General features: G+C 43.6%; 1 protein-coding gene across 1 annotated transcript in view; it reads left to right on the top strand.

Moving 5' to 3' along the window:
• LOC124273921 (low-density lipoprotein receptor-related protein 1-like) overlaps positions 1–17,332 on the top strand; it is a 188,903-nt gene that overhangs the window by 145,132 nt on the left and 26,439 nt on the right. Inside the window, 23 exon segments of the mRNA XM_046709263.1 lie at positions 423–627; positions 872–1,064; positions 1,520–1,648; positions 2,194–2,328; positions 4,107–4,343; positions 4,756–4,908; positions 5,855–5,971; positions 6,591–6,707; positions 7,009–7,140; positions 7,287–7,403; positions 8,326–8,568; positions 8,992–9,129; positions 9,546–9,676; positions 10,741–10,953; positions 11,546–12,134; positions 12,366–12,534; positions 12,645–12,748; positions 13,907–14,038; positions 14,362–14,481; positions 14,733–14,984; positions 15,173–15,289; positions 15,706–15,828; positions 16,396–16,512. Of these exon segments, the coding sequence (XP_046565219.1) occupies positions 423–627; positions 872–1,064; positions 1,520–1,648; positions 2,194–2,328; positions 4,107–4,343; positions 4,756–4,908; positions 5,855–5,971; positions 6,591–6,707; positions 7,009–7,140; positions 7,287–7,403; positions 8,326–8,568; positions 8,992–9,129; positions 9,546–9,676; positions 10,741–10,953; positions 11,546–12,134; positions 12,366–12,534; positions 12,645–12,748; positions 13,907–14,038; positions 14,362–14,481; positions 14,733–14,984; positions 15,173–15,289; positions 15,706–15,828; positions 16,396–16,512 (3,983 nt within the window).

Below are 17,332 nucleotides of genomic sequence, written 5' to 3'. Positions count from 1 at the left end.
TCGATTCCCCACATGGGCACAATGTGTTAAGCCCATTTCTGGTGTCCCCCGCCGTGATATTGCTGGAATATTGCTAAAAGCGGCATAAAACTAAACTCAGTCAGTCAGTCAGTCACATTCTTTCATGTTTGGCATATTTGGTTGTTAGTGATGGTTGATCATGTAGTGTGGATGAGAGAATCATTTGGTGCTGATACAACATGTATCATAATCAGCTAAAAATGCTGTATATGTAGCTGACACAAAGCAGCCTAAAACCATCTCATGATGACACATTCTCAAACTCCTAAATACCTAAAGTTTTTAATGCAGACAGATAACCAAGATGTCTTGGTAGTTCAGAAGTTTAGAAATTCGCCGAGAATGGATGACCCAGATCTCAAGGCACAGCATAACAAAATCACTCTTAATTCCATTTGTAGCAAATTGTTCTGGACAAACTGGAATGACCAGAAGCCGAGCATCCAGTCTGCCTACTTGACTGGGTACAAACCCAAGTCCATCATCACGGAGGATGTGCGGACTCCAAACGGCTTGACTGTGGACCACCGTGCCCAGAAGCTATACTGGACCGATGCCCGACTGGACAAGATAGAGAGATGCGAATTTGATGGCAGCAACCGAGTGGTGAGACTATAGTTCTACAATCAATCTCTCCTAGTTATTGGGTCTATCTATCAAAGCACCGGGAAAAGAAAACACTTGCTCCTGGTAGCCTCCACCTTTGATAGTGTGTTCAGTTGTTAGTTTGTCATCCAGTGACTGTTGCAATTATAAATAAATGTTCAAGTTTTGTAATGTTCACAAAGTCACCTTGGAACAATAACATCTTGCTGCAACATATAGTTGATTGTTCGACATCTTGTTACAGATAATTGTGACCAAGATCCCCCAACACTCCTTCGGAATCGCTGTGTATGGAGACTTCATCTACTGGACCGACTGGATGTTGCGTGCTGTTCTCCGCGCTAACAAGTACACGGGATCGGGTCTCACATGGCTCCGGAAGGGCATCAAGCGGCAGCCGATGGGCATCATCGCCGTCACCAACGACACCAATGACTGTAAGCATGTCCTACAACAATAGCGATGGGCAGACATAGTTGTTCAAGTTTGTGGTATGGAGAAAATGTGTGTGTGTGACATCAATGATCACAGTATGTGCCACAGCTACTCACAAAGCGTGATCTGTTTTGTGTATTTGTCCCCTTTAATCATGGATCTTTGCTCAGGTCATGGTTTGTCCAGTTATGTACAGGCCTTGTGTAAATCTGCTGACCTCGGTGACACCGAGGACACTAAGATCATACTCCAGTACCTCAACACTGACTTATGACTAAGACTCCTCTGTGGACATGGCCCACAAAGTGATGTTTAGAGACTAGAGAGCCCCCATACTTTCACATACATTTATGAGAGTGCTACAACCCCTTCATGGAAGAGAGCCCTGACCCAGTGCCTGAAATATTTAACTGAAATCTGTAATCCAGCTTCATCCACATTATATATCCTACTCCAGGTACCACTAATCCTTGTCATGGCAACAAGTTCGGCTGTGACGAGATCTGCACTGCAAGTGTCCACGGCCTGGCCTTGTGCAGCTGTCGCGAGGGGCATGTTCTCCTGAAGGACAAGAGGCGATGTGTTGGTAGGTAGTGCTCACAGTAACCTGTGTAATATAGACATGGACACAAACTTCCTGGGGACAAAATGACATGTGGAAAGTAATATACTCATGGAAACAAATAAAGGAACACACACGAAAGCACTGGTGTACCTATACTCTTTTCCGGGTTTCTTGTCAGGCTTTATATTGCACACTGCATGAAAATCTTGAAATGAATAAAGGAACACTTGTACTTTCATGTTTTCCCTTATTTGTTTCCATGAGTATATCTGCGTCATACCCACCATGGAATCTTCTTTCATGTGTGAGCTTAAAACTTTTTTCATTGATAGAAATGGAAGAGTTTGGTTTCATCTAATCCATCATGATCAGTCTTTTAAGGTGCCACAAAATCATTTGCTTAGTTGCAACCTTTGGGCAATAATTGTTGGTTTGCCCCCTGTCTCCTCCTCACCCATATATATTTCTATATATTTGTAACACCATGCGATGCTCCACCCACACGAGCTGCTAACTGGAATACCGAGAATTGCCCAACTCACTTGCTCACTTTCCTTTGTTTCCAGATGCATCTGTTGTTAGTGGTTGTGATCTGAATGACTTTGTGTGTGATGACAAGAAGAGATGTGTTGACATCAGCAAGACATGCAACAACATCAACGACTGCCTGGACGCCAGTGATGAGGACCCAACTCTTTGTGGTGAGTGCTCTCAGAATATACTACACCTCATTGGCATACTTGAAACACTGAGGTGGTCCAAACTGATACAGAACAAAGGACAACACTTTAGTCTCATGTATATGCTAACCTGTAAGGTAGTTGGCAGTGTACCACAATCTAGAATACTATTTGCATGAGTACATCTTCTGGCAGTCTTCTATTGGAAGATGGTCCAGTAAAATGTTAAGTGATATAAAGTGACTACATCTGACAGAAGAGGTATTTATCCTACTTGTCCCAGGGTAGGAATGGTCTCCAGTAGGCCATCTTTGTCCAACAGAATGAACCAGGGGTCATGTGACTTGGTGATTGTCGCCCTCCATGATGTGCTGGAGTGAACTGGTGCTCATGTTGGTGACACTCCACTGTGGATTATTTACAGATCTCGCTGATACAGATGAAATATTGCTGTGCCATGACTATGGCATGATGCAGCAAATTCTCTATGATAATTAAAATGCAGTCTTCAATTCAATATCTCCTCTAGGTCACAGATAGCATGCATGCACGTCTCTATGTAAGTCGCCTTGAAAGTGACTTCACACTGTATTTAACTTCCCCTGATAGATGTAAGGTGACTTCACTACCTTAGAGATCTACAGCTTGTCCATGTGTAAGGTGGCTTCACTCCCTTAGAGATCTACAGCTTCTCCATGTGTAAGGTGGCTTCACTCCCTTAGAGATCTACAGCTTCTCCATGTGTAAGGTGGCTTCACTCCCCTAGAGATCTACAGCTTGTCCATGTGTAAGGCGACTCCCCTAGAGATCTACAGCTTGTCCAAGTGTAAGGCCACTCCCCTAGAGATCTACAGCTTGTCCATGTGTAAGGCCACTCCCCTAGAGATCTACAGCTTGTCCATGTGTAAGGCCACTCCCCTAGAGATCTACAGCTTGTCCATGTGTAAGGCCACTCCCCTAGAGATCTACAGCTTGTCCATGTGTAAGGCCACTCCCCTAGAGATCTACAGCTTGTCCATGTGTAAGGCCGCTCCCCTAGAGATCTACAGCTTCTCCATGTGTAAGGCCGCTCCCCTAGAGATCTACAGCTTGTCCATGTGTAAGGCCACTCCCCTAGAGATCTACAGCTTGTCCATGTGTAAGGCCACTCCCCTAGAGGTCCACAGCTTGTCCATGTGTAAGGCCACTCCCCTAGAGATCTACAGCTTGTCCATGTGTAAGTCGACTACCCTAGAGTTCTACAGCTTGTCCATGTGTAAGGCCACTCCCCTAGAGATCTACAGCTTGTCACCGACTGTTTTTTGTCTGTTTGTCTGTAGTGGGGACCAGGCAGTGTCCAGTAGACTCCCCTAGAGATCTACAGCATCTCACCGACTGTGTTTTGTCTGTTTGTCTGTAGTGGGTACCAGGCAGTGTCCAGTAGACTCCCCTAGAGATCTACAGCATCTCACCGACTGTGTTTTGTCTGTTTGTCTGTAGTGGGTACCAGGCAGTGTCCAGTAGACTCCCCTAGAGATCTACAGCTTGTCACCAACTGTGTTTTGTCTGTTTGTCTGTAGTGGGTACCAGGCAGTGTCCAGTATACTCCCCTAGAGATCTACAGCTTGTCACCAACTGTGTTTTGTCTGTTTGTCTGTAGTGGGTACCAGGCAGTGTCCAGTAGACTCCCCTAGAGATCTACAGCTTGTCACCAACTGTGTTTTGTCTGTTTGTCTGTAGTGGGTACCAGGCAGTGTCCGGTAGACTCCCCTAGAGATCTACAGCTTGTCACCAACTGTGTTTTGTCTGTTTGTCTGTAGTGGGTACCAGGCAGTGTCCAGTAGACTACTTCACATGCAACCAGACCGGGCGCTGTATCACCATCGACAAGATCTGCGACGGCAGCACAGACTGTGGGTCTGACGATGAGTCTGATGAGTTCAAGTGCCCCTGCAAGGTTAACGAGTTCCAGTGTGCCAACGGCAGGTGTATCAGCAGCAAGTACAGGTGTGATCGGGACAGCGACTGCTCAGACCACTCCGATGAAATTGGATGTAGTGAGTTTCTTTTTCTTTGGCAAGATAAAACAAGTTAAACCATCTATATCAGATTTAGAATCAGTCTTTATCAACCCATGCTTGTCAAAAGATGAACAAAAAGTATTGGGCGATCAGGCTGTCTCAGTCTGGTAGAGGTATGCCGTTGTATACCAACTGATTGATGCTCATGATGTCCATCACAGGACTTGACTGGTTTAGAGTTGACTGTTCACAGAGAGCAATCATTTAGCTCAATATTGCTAAAAGAATAAACAACAACCAGCATAAATGGACTACAAGTGATAGAACTGACATCAATATTACGGTTGAGAATGACAGAAGAAGGGAGGTAACTGATGATAGTCTTATATCAGATACACATCGAGATTTACACTCACTCACTCCATGGCTGTGTACCTGTATGTTTCAGACCTGACATGCTCGGAGCTAGAGATCGACGGGGAATTCCTGGAGGGTCTTGTCTCCTGCAACACTACATCGGCCTGCATCTACCCCAGCTGGAAGTGCGACGGCAGCAACGATTGTTGGGACAACAGCGACGAAGAGGACTGTGGCAAACGTAGTGAGAAATAGTCACATCTGTAACAGAAAACCTTTACATATACCCTTTATATGAATTCTTACAGGCTCATATCTAGAAATACTCACCTGACCCATAGAGAATATATTCCCTTGTTAACAGGCCTATATGGAGAATAAATTCCCCTGTTAACAGGCCTATATGGAGAATAAATTCCCCTGTTAACAGGCCTATATGGAGAATAAATTCCCCTGTTAACAGGCCTATATGGAGAATAAATTCCCCTGTTAACAGGCCTATATGGAGAATGATAATCCTCTGTTAACAGGCCCATAGAGAATTCATTCCCCTCCAGCTATGTCCTTTGTGACCTTTAGTCTGGTTCTCCCTGATAAAGCTCATTGTTTAGTCGGAACCGTACATGTGCTTGTGGATTCTTCCAAGAAGGTGAACATCTGACTCCTGCATCATTGCTTCCCCCTCACATAAACTGTCTTGCTGTCATATACTACTCACACACAAGGATCACAAAAATTGACAATTTTACTTAAACATAGACTTATAATTTGAAATTGTATCCATTTAAAGCTGGATAAATAATAATATGGTAACCCCTCTTTAGGCAAACAGTCACTTTAATCTAACCTTATGCACTTGATACATGAGTAACCATAAAAATGGTTTTCGTGGCACCAATCAACAATTTGGCAAATCATGGAACAAGTCACACAACACTTGTCAACAGCAGATATGGGTTCCACAAGACAAAATGACATACTGAAACCTAGGATCCATGCTTGCAATAATTTTAAACCAAATTTGACCCCACATCATAGTTTTCTGTTGAATCCATGATTTGATCCTTAGCAAAGTGTGAATAGTATATGATTAGGATACTGTTCAAACTGACGATGCCCCGAACTGACTCCAGCATTGGGTCTTGTACTGCGATGGATGAAGCTGACCGAAAGTTGTTGTTTGTCCACAGCAGACACCCCATGTCCGGACGGAGCGTTCCCCTGCAAGTCTGGGAGCTGTATCCCTCCCCAGTGGCACTGCGACAAGGACAACGACTGTGGAGACAACTCGGATGAAAAGAACTGCAGTGAGTAGACTTACATCTTGAGAATGTCCACTAGGGTAATCAGCTCAGACAGATCCTTTTATAAACACATGTTTTATACTGGACAAAATAAGTTAGGATATTGGTATTTTTATTGTTGATATTTTATCAGTGTGTCAATGAATAAAAAGATCATTATTCATATTTTCAAAATTTACTTATATTCCTTATTATTTTTGTCCAGTATATTTGGGATTATCCTTTCTCAGTAAAGTACAGATTCTAAATACTTTTGTTGGGTTCAGTCCCCTTCGGAATTCGAACCCACACTCAGAGTGAGGGTCCATCAGACCAAGTCAGTGATTGAACCCACTCAGCCACTGCGACCTACACGTATTGTAGCTAGTGTCAGCCACTGCGACCTACACGTATTGTAGCTAGTGTCAGCCACTGCGACCTACACGTATTGTAGCTAGTCAGTCAGCCACATCGCGACCTACCTAGTGTCAGCCACTACGTATTGTAGCTAGTGTCAGCCACTGCGACCTACACGTATTGTAGCTAGTGTCAGCCACCGCGACCTACACGTATTGTAGCTAGTGTCAGCCACTGCGACCTACACGTATTGTAGCTAGTGTCAGCCTAACTGATGATGTTTCAGCCTACCTGTGTGATGAGAACCAGTTCAAGTGTGAGGACTCCACCTGTATCCCCAGCACGTGGCAGTGTGATGGACACCCAGACTGCCCCGACGAGAGTGATGAGGGTCCCCTCTGCAGTCAGTAGCATGTTCATTACAACTTGTTTGGAATATTCCGAAATCCTTTCTAAGTTTTCAGAGTTGTTCGCTTGTATAGAAGTTTGGAAGATGGTAGTGCAATTAATTCCATATACAGTGCTTTGAAAAATTAATTTCACTTGAAAATTCAAATTTGGTACTTTTATGGTAAAGCCTTTGTAAATCCTTTAAATACTTATCAACTTTAAACTGATTCTTTTGGCTAAGAACCTTGCCTTCTGTTTCAATGGATTTCAGAAGAATTTCACTTATTTGGTAACATGCACATATGTTTTTTCAGAAAACCGGACTTGTGATCCCAACAAATTCCAGTGTGACAGTGGTCGTTGTATCCCCGAGACGTGGAAGTGTGATCGCGACACAGACTGCATCAATGGTGCCGACGAGGGGTCCACATCCGCCAACTGCAAAGGTAAGTTACAGGTCCTACATACGACAGATTTGTACAGTTCACCATTGATCAGAATTCTTGTGGAAATCCTAGAAATTATCAAACTTGTTACGTCATGTGATGTGTGTTCAAGTTTAAATGTTTGCTGTCATGCTTTGATGTTTCAGTCCCTCGCTGTGAAGCAGATGAGTTCTCCTGTGACAACGGACGCTGTATTCGCATGGCCTTCTACTGTGACCACGATGATGACTGTGGAGACAACTCGGATGAACCCAAGTCTTGTGGTACATAAACTTTACCTTTTTCCTTACGTGTTTAAAATCCAAAGTTGGTTTGTCAGTTTGATAGCTTGCAGGTAGCTTGCAGGACAACATAGTTCTCCAAGGTGGTGGACATTTTGCTGTGTAGCATTGCATCCCATGAACTTGTCAGAAACCATTGATCTTGTGTTCAGGTTTCATCTCACCTGTGCTTGTTGGTTTCAACGGTAGATCTGTTTAACACCTGTAGTTGTATTGAATATCTTCCAACATCAGGCTTATGCTGAAAAACTGTTCAAAGCAATGTTAATCCAAATGTACTCAAATGTCCAGTGATCTAAGGCACTATTGTACAGGGATTCACCCCCTAGCCGTCCCAGGAGCAAGTGGTCATATACAACTAACTAAATTTAGGAATTACTGTGAAAGAATCAGGTGGTTGTAGCTGTACCTGGAGTAGTATAGTTTCTAATCTTGCTTTGGAAATGAGCTTTGGTTTGTCAGCAATAAATGTGGCTTGTATGTTTTATCACAAAGTTCAACATCTGCATCTCTTTGGCTTTCCGACCCGTGAAGATCCAGGGTAGAATAGGTTTTCAGGAACCCATGCTTGCCACAAAAGGCGACTATGCTTGTCGTAAGAGGCGACTAACGGGATCGGGTGGTCAGGCTCGCTGGCTTGGTTGACACATGTCATCGGTTCCCAATTGTGCAGATCGATGCTCATGCTGTTGCTCACTGGATTGTCTGGTCCAGACTCGATTATTTACAGACCACCGCCATATAGCTGGAATATTGCTGAGTGCGGCGTAAAACTAAACTCACTCACTCACTCACTCTTTGGCTTTCCACCCCTGTTGATTAAACTGTCATAATATTACTCAATACTAATCATAGCAGCACCAAACCTGACTGCCTCACTCACGCCAGTCTGCTTCCCCTCCAGTGGACCAACAGTGTGCCCCCAATGAGTTCCAGTGTTCCAACAAGGGCAAGTGTATCCCAATGGCTGAGCGCTGTGACAACTACTTTGACTGCCCCGATCATTCCGACGAGATGAACTGTGAAGTGTTGCCATGTGGAAACGTCACACAGTTCCAGTGCCAGAACAACGTCTGTATCGACGAGGAACTTGTCTGCAACGGCAACAATGACTGTGGGGACATGTCGGATGAACCTGACAATTGTGGTGAGTGACAGCTGATGACAAAATGAATAATGGAAGTCTGCAGAGCATGCATTAAATTCTGTTGCTGATCCATCAGAATGACATTACTCTATAAACTGAATATGACCTCAGTCTGTTGTGCAGCAGAATAATTTATCCTAACAGAAGGAGCATTGTTTTGTCATCGATGACAAACACGAGTTATCACTGCTACGAAACTGCACCTTGATGTTTGCAGACCAACGTGACTTCAAAGGTTACTTTACATCGGAATCTGCCACTGAAACTTGTTTTCAGTACTATTGACCCTCAACACAAATGTTATCACTGCTTACAAACTGAAAATGTTGGAAAATTTATTTTGGATGATAAATCTTACTCCCGACTCTTTCATTTCTAATATGTCATAAAAGATTGCAGTGTCATCATGTCTACTTGTTGCAGGGATCAACGAGTGCTTGTCCACAGCTCACCACATCAACCGCACATACTGCACACAGAAGTGCAAGGACAAGAAGATAGGTTTTGAGTGTTACTGTCGCCATGGTTACAAGCTTGACGAGGACAAGGTTACGTGTGTTGGTAGGTGTCACATGACATTGAAATTTCAAGATGGTTTGTGTTTACAATACACAGAATCTCATCAAGGCTGCAAGGTTCATGCAGGGTCCGGTTGTTGGGGTTTGGGTTTTTAGAATGGTTTACACGGGTACTTGCCACAGTTAACAGAAGAAGTGAGTGCTTTCAATAGACACATGTATAGCTTGGTCTGGCTAGCATGGACCTTAACTGATCATTCTTAAAAGACAATGTAGAACAGCAACCCCCAGTGTTTGTGTTTTCTTTAGGATCAAGTGAACATATGACTTAGCTGCATGAAGCTTAGCGCCCATTTTGTTTTGTGAGAAGAATATAGTCCTGCCATATATAAGTGTGTAGACTGACCATGGTGTATGTGTTGAGTTCCTGTGCAGTGAGTGCATCACTTCCTGTTGTAGATGTGGACGAGTGCAACACCTCCTTCCCCTGCAGCCACTACTGCCAGAACACCATGGGGTCCTACAAGTGCTCCTGCCCGAAGTTCTATGTCAAGGAGCCTGATGGCAAGCGCTGCAAGGCAAAAGGTAGCGCAGAGATACTTCTCTGAAACCGAATACATATTAGGTCGATGATGCTTCCCATTTAGAAATAGATGTAGATCCATTGACAGGGCTATGTGGAAAGAAAAGTTAGAACAATTTTGCTTAATCTTAATCTGTAGGCAGGGCTTTGTGCAAAGAAACATTAGTTCCCTTAGTTCATGGACAAAGTTTTATACAAAGAAAATTAGCTCGATGTTTTCCCTTATTTCATAAATTGAGTTGTTTAAAAAAAAAATTAGACTGGCTCTATTTCAATCTATAATGGACCAGTTTAAAGAGAACGGTTGGTGGAGTGATTGTTGACCTGTTGCAATAACTGGCACCATATCTACAGTCTACCACATGTTTGTTGTGCTTGTGTAGAACGTCAACTTGCCCCCCTCTATATATATCTACAGTCTACCACATGTTTGTTGTGCTTGTGTAGTACGTCAACTTGCCCCCCTCTATATATATCTACAGTCTACCACATGTTTGTTGTGCTTGTGTAGAACGTCAACTTGCCCCCCTCTATATATATCTACAGTCTACCACATGTTTGTTGTGCTTGTGTAGAACGCCAACTTGCCCCCTTTGTTGTGCTTGTATATATATCTACAGTCTACCACATGTTTGTTGTGCTTGTGTAGAACGTCCCCCCAACTTGCCCCCTCTATATATATCTACAGTCTACCACATGTTTGTTGTGCTTGTGTTGTGTAGTACGTCATTTTGCCCCCCTCTATATATATCTACAGTCTACCACATGTTTGTTGTGCTTGTGTAGTAGTCAACTTGCCCCCTCTCAACTTGCCCCCAACTTGCCCCCTATATATCTACAGTCTACCACATGTTTGTTGTGCTTGTGTAGTACTTCAACTTGCCCCCCTCTATATATATCTACAGTCTACCACATGTTTGTTGTGTTTGTGTAGTACTTCAACTTGCCCCCCTCTATATATATCTACAGTCTACCACATGTTTGTTGTGTTTGTGTAGTACTTCAACTTGCCCCCCTCTATATATATCTACAGTCTACCACATGTTTGTTGTGTTTGTGTAGTACTTCCTTGCCCCCTCTATTCTCTTGGTGTCCAACCGCTACTACATTCGGAATGTGACCATAACCAGCGGGGACACACAGATCCTGACAGACAAACTGTTCAACTCTGTTGCCATTGACTACGACTGGAAGGAGAAGTTCATCTACTGGAGTGACATCACCAGCGTCAACAGCAGCATCAACAGAATGTCCTTCGATAGAAGTGCTTCCAATAAGACAGAGGTAACTGCATTAGTTGATCAAAAGTCACACTAAACTAAAACATTGCTGGATAAAGTTCCTTTCAAGAACTTGGCAAGCTGAAAATATTTGAACCGATGAAGATCCAGGTTAGAGTCGGTCTTCCGCAACCCATGCTTGTCGTTAGAGATTACTAAATAGATCAGGTGGTCAGTCTCTCTGAATTATTTGATGTATGTCATTGTATCTCAGTTGTGTATGTCGATAGTCATGATATCAGGGGAGGTGGGGTAGCCTAGTGGTTAAAGTGTTTGCCCGTCATGCTGAAGATCCGTGTTCGATTCCCAACATGGGTACAATGAGTGAAGCCCTTTTCTGGGGTCCCCCACCATGATATTGTTGGAATATTGCTAAAAGCGGCATATAACAAAACTCATTCACTTACAGACAACTATCATATAGATGGAAGTTTGGCTTGGTTACAATTATTGGTTACATTGTTGTGTTATTACTTATCCTGGTGATTACAGTGCTAACACTGTCAGCCATGATGCTTAACTAATTAAAATGTTATAGAAGCTTGTGTTACAGTCACTTCAGCTTTTGGTCATGGCTGCTATGTGTCTGTTTTCAGATACTACACAGCACAACTGTTCGGAACCCTGATGGTATAGCTGTAGACTGGATTGGGCGCAATCTTTACTGGTGTGACAAGACAACAGATACTATAGAAGTATCCAAACTTGATGGAAGGTTCCGCAAGGTGCTGCTACGTGAAGGGCTTCAGGAACCTCGAGGACTCGATGTCTTCCCTGCCCGCGGCTACCTGTACTTCACCGACTGGGGCGATACACCTCACATCAGCCGCATCTGGATGGACGGAACAAACCGACAGACAATCATCAAGGAACACCTGGCCTGGCCGAACGCACTCACCATCGACTACATCACGGAGAAGATCTACTGGGCTGATGGGAGCCTGGATTATATTGGTATGGCTAACTTGGATGGTAGTCATCGTAGAATTGTTGTGCGAGACAACACAGTTGTGCCCCATGTCTTTGCTCTGGCTACTTTTGAAAGCCACATATTCTGGTCAGACTGGGAGAAGACTGCTATATACTATGCGGACAAGTATACTGGGGAAGATCCGAAGATGCTGGTGAAGATGGTGCATCGCCCCATGGACATCCAGGTTTTGCAGCAGCACAGGCAGTTGCCAGGTGAGTAGTAGCACAAGTGTAGGCTGTTGCCAGGAGAGTAGTAGCTTTAACACAGGCTATTGCTAGGGAGGCGGCAGTGTTAATACAGGCAGTTGCAAGGTGCATAGTTGCATAAGAAGCATAAACTGTTGCCAGATGAATAGTAATATTAAAATTTGTATAGCAAATTAGCTTTATCATCAAAAGGGGAGTATATTTGTTACAAGTACTGACTGAGTTGGTATGTTGTAGGTCCCAACGAGACAGAATATAGCTCCTGTGCGCTTAGTGGCTGCACTCATCTCTGTCTGTTGCGGCCAACTCTGCACAACCGACACAGCCACATCGAGCATGTGTGTGCATGCCCCGAGAACCACTACCTAGCAGGGGACAAGAAGACCTGCATCTCCAACTGCACAAGGTGAGTACTTCTGTCAGTATAGTCGGGATATGTAATGACTGCTATTCAGGCATATTGTAATGTAAGGACTCCTATTCAGGCACATTAGGATGTTTTGACTATGATTCCAGTGCCCAGTTCCTGTGCAAGAAGACGTCCAAGTGCATTCCACTGTGGTGGAAGTGTGACAACCACACCGACTGCGAGGATGGGTCTGATGAACCTCCAGAATGTGGTAAGTCCCTTGTGTCTTAGGAATGATCTGGAAATCAGGACGGTCTAGTAATCTGCATTATCACTGTGAGCTATCCTTGCTTCTGCTATGTGCGGTGATCAATGTGACTGATAGCCATTCATAGCACTCTCTATACTATTGCTGCCATATCTGGGAAATACTAAGTCAGTTGGAAGCCATTTCTCCAGTCATTATAATGTCATTCTCAAAATGATACACACAGAATTATATGTCACAACATTTTAGGTTTTCGAAATTTTCAAAATGATAATTGCTGCTTGAACACTGGTGGCAGCAATGACACTGGAAGGTGAGGCAGGTGGAATGTTCAGGCATGGAGCTTGACGTTGCAGTTGTCTGTGAGATCTATCTTCCCTTCTGTGTGTGAGTTATCTCCCCTCTGTTCCATGTGTGTGTGAGTGTGAGTTATCTCCCCTCTGTTCAATGTGTTTGTGAGTGTGAGTTATCTCCCCTCTGATGTGAGTTATCTCCCCTCTGATCAATGTGAGTGTGAGTTATCTCCCCTCTGTTCCATGTGCTTGTGAGTGTGAGTTATTTCCCCTCTGATCCATGTTTGTGAGTGTGAGTTATTTCCCCTCTGATCCATGTGTTTGTGAGTGTGAGTTATCTCCCCTCTGATCAATGTGAGTGTGTGTTATCTCCCCTCTGTTCCATGTGCTTGTGAGTGTGAGTTATTTCCCCTCTGATCCATGTGTTTGTGAGTGGGAGTTATCTCCCCTCTGTTCCATGTGTTTGTGAGTTATCTCCCCTCTGTTCCATGTGTTTGTGAGTGTGAGTTATCTCCCCTCTGTTCCATGTGTTTGTGAGTGTGAGATATCTCCCCCTGTTCCATGTGTTAGTGAGTGTGAGTTATCTCCCCATGTTCCATGTGTTTGTGAGTGAGTTATCTCCCCTCTGATCCATGTGTTTGTGAGTGTGAGTTATTTCCCCTCTGAGTCTCCCCTCTGTTCCATGTGTTTGTGAGTGTGAGTTATCTCCCTCTGTTCCATGTGTTTGTGAGTGTGAGTTATCTCCCCTCTGTTCCATGTGTTTGTGAGTGTGAGTTATCTCCCCTCTGTTCCATGTGTTTGTGAGTGTGAGTTATCTCCCCTCTGTTCCATGTGTTTGTGAGTGTGACTGATCTCCCCTCTGTTCCAGGCACCTACTACTGTGACCAGCCTGGCTTGTTCCAATGCAAGAATGCCTCCAGTGCCCGGGACTGCCACATCCCGACTGCTATCTGTGACAGTGAGAGTCAGTGTGCTGACGGATCAGATGAAGAAAAGTGTGGTAAGTCATGGTTCTTATACAACACAGTCATGGTATAATAGAGATCTTTTACACTTTACAGGTGCAGTGCGTCGGTCGTATACACCACATAGTCATGGTTTATTACAAGTCATAAAAACCTTATAGCTGCAGTATGTAGGTCGTATACACCACACAGTCATGGTTTAATAGAGGTCTTATACACCTTACAGCTGAAGTATGTAGGTCTTGTGCACCCAAGAGTCATGTTATGATAGAGATGTAATCCCTTTGTAAATTCACTGTCTTTAATCAACTTACTGCCCAGCCAATTATGTTAATTATGTTTGCTTTATTCCACCCAGATTCCTACCCATGTATGGAGCACCAGTTCAAGTGCCACAAGGAGAGCAAGTGCATCTCCAAGACCCTGCAGTGTAACGGCAACAACGACTGCGCCGACGGGGAGGATGAGAAGGAATGTCGTATGTGAATTATGATTAATTTGAATGTAAATTGTGTGTGGAGAAAAATGAATGGGAAAATATTTATTGTGCTATGTACATATAACTAAAATTACTGCTAATTAAAACCAGAATGTTTTTGCCGGAATGTTAAGCTATATTGAGCATTTCTAGTCTTGCTACCAGCCAATTATTCCTGCAGTGCTTACCAGTTTTTCATGCTGGAACAACATTATGCTGTATTAACTGATGATGTCTTGTGTTCCCTCCAGCCAATTCATCATGCAATGCCAACCAGTTCTCCTGCAACAATGGCCGCTGTGTTCCTTATGTGTGGCTCTGTGACAATGACAATGACTGTGGAGACAGCTCGGATGAACCCAAGAACTGCACCAGCCTGAACTGCAAGGAGGACCACACCAAGTGCAACATCACCGGCCGCTGTATCCCCAACGCCTGGAAGTGTGATGGTGATCCAGACTGTGGAGATCAAGATGACACAGACGAGAAATATGAAGAATGCCGTATGTTCTTGTTGAATCTGTAACTGTAGGTCTGTAAAACAGACACCCTACACACAGATCGAGTATCTAGGTCTGATGTTGAAGTGATCTGTCATGTTCACTGTATCAGATGTAATATCAGTTGTCTTTTTAATTAATGGAAGATATGTTTAAGATTTGATTACATGTAGTTACTGTATGTGTTACAGATAGAAGAACATGTGACCCAACTTACTTTCACTGTGATAATGGCCATTGCATCCCGGGCCGCTGGAAGTGTGACTACTATGACGACTGTCGCGATGAGTCGGATGAGAAGGATTGTGGTGAGTGGTCTATTCATATGAGCAGTGAAGTTGGAGGATTTGGTCCCTTCGGGATTACGGAACATCTTCACGGACAGTTAACCAGGCGTCTAATTGGCTGTGCGAGCATCATATCTTGCCACAGGGGCGGTGGGGTAGCCTAGTGGTTAAAGCATTCGCTATCACGTCAAAGACCCGCGTTCGATTCCCCACATTGGTACAATATGTGAAGCCCATTTCCTCTGTGACCAGCAACGATATTGCTGGAATATTGCTAAAAGCGATGTAAAACCATATTCACTCACTCTCAGCTTGCCACAAACCTACAGTTATGACATCCAAACACAGTTATGTATCTTGTATGTCAGCACCTTACCCAGCCAGATGATGGATGTGTGGTAGATTCTTGTCATCATGGCTGGTTGTTCTGACTTCAGTGCCCCGCAACTGCTCAGAGGCTGAGCACCGATGTGACAACGGCAAGTGTATCCGGAAGAGCCAGCTGTGTGATGGAGAGGTCCACTGTGAAGATGGCAGTGATGAAAAGAACTGCTCAAAGTGTAAGAAACCCGATGCAGTGACCTAAGGTTCAGCTGCTACTAATCCAGCTCATCTATGCCATGGTCACGCTTTTTATGTATGTCGCATCCGAATTGCTCAGATCAGTGCTCATGGTCAGTCAGTGGATTGTCTGGTCCAGACTTGAATATCTATGTACTGCCATACCTGGAATATTACTAAGTGCAGTGTTAAGCAACAAACAGACAAAAGCTTGTTCTTTGCATTCAAGTCAGGAACGTTTTGGAGTGTGGATAAATAGAGTATCAACAACAACTGTAACAAACCGACATTCAATGTTAACAGAAGAGTTATATATCATACATATCTGTCAGAGCTGTGGTTCTAGTAGAGGCTGAGATAGGCATTCTCAATCATGGCTTTGTTGATTTGAGTTGTTTAGGGTTTCCTATTCTGGCTAGTCATATCTTAGAGGTTGACAGATAGCAACATTAACACAGTTTGTGGAAAAATCAATTTATTTCACTATGACAACAGTGTAAGGATCTGTACCAAAACATCGCTGTAATAATCGTTTATGTGTACAGTGTTGTGCTTGTTTGATTTAGACGTGAACTGCACATCTATGGAATTCAAGTGTCTGAATGTCCTCCACTGCATCCCCAAGACGTGGCGCTGTGATGGCGACACTGATTGTGCCGACGGAACAGACGAGTGGTCATGTGGTAAGGGACATACTACTTCTGTGTGAAACTAAATCCTATTCCAGTTCCAGTCAATACCCTGAGATCTGGAGATCAACATGCTGTAGACCAAACAGTCAACCAATTTCATCATATTGATGTGTTTGTCACAGCAAATAACACTTACGAAATGGATGTGAGAAATTTGAGAACATGTAGAGTTTGGTATTGAGGATATGCCTACATGTACAGTACCAAGAGACACAGTTGACATTCAGCAGGGTGTATCTTGTACTATACAACAGGTTGATGTGGTCTGTCTCTAGTATCCCATGAAGGTCTGGGTTAGAATTGATCATCAGTAAACCATGCTTGTCGTACGAGGTGACTGACGGGATCGGGTGGTGAGGCTCTCTGACTTGGATAACACATGTCATCATATCCCAATTGTGTAGATTGATGTTCATACTGTTAATCCCTGGATTGTCTGGTTCAGACTCGATTATTTACAGACCAACACCATATAGATAGAATATTGCTGAGTGCAGCGTAAAACTAAACACTCACTCACTCACTCACTCACTCACTCACTCACTGTCTGTAGTATATATTTATTTTTTTTTAAATATTTTTATTTCCCAGAGTACATTTGTTGTTGTGGTACAAAAGCATCATATACAACACATCCTCGTCATCAGACGTTGAGCAAAAACATCACCATCAGTACAATCAATCAATACATCAATACAAAAGCAATCATCGTATGTTCAGGGTAAATTGCTATAATGTATCTGTTATCCTTACCAAAGGCTAATATGTATACCAGTACTTGTATTCAGATGCACTTATCAAATTTTATTAT

This window comes from Haliotis rubra, unplaced genomic scaffold (genome assembly GCF_003918875.1).
Source record: "Haliotis rubra isolate DU_JTF1 unplaced genomic scaffold, ASM391887v1 Scf186, whole genome shotgun sequence".
Taxonomy (NCBI): domain Eukaryota; kingdom Metazoa; phylum Mollusca; class Gastropoda; order Lepetellida; family Haliotidae; genus Haliotis; species Haliotis rubra.
The sequence above is the reverse complement of the archived record's forward strand: the minus strand, read 5'-3'. Positions and strand labels throughout refer to the sequence as shown.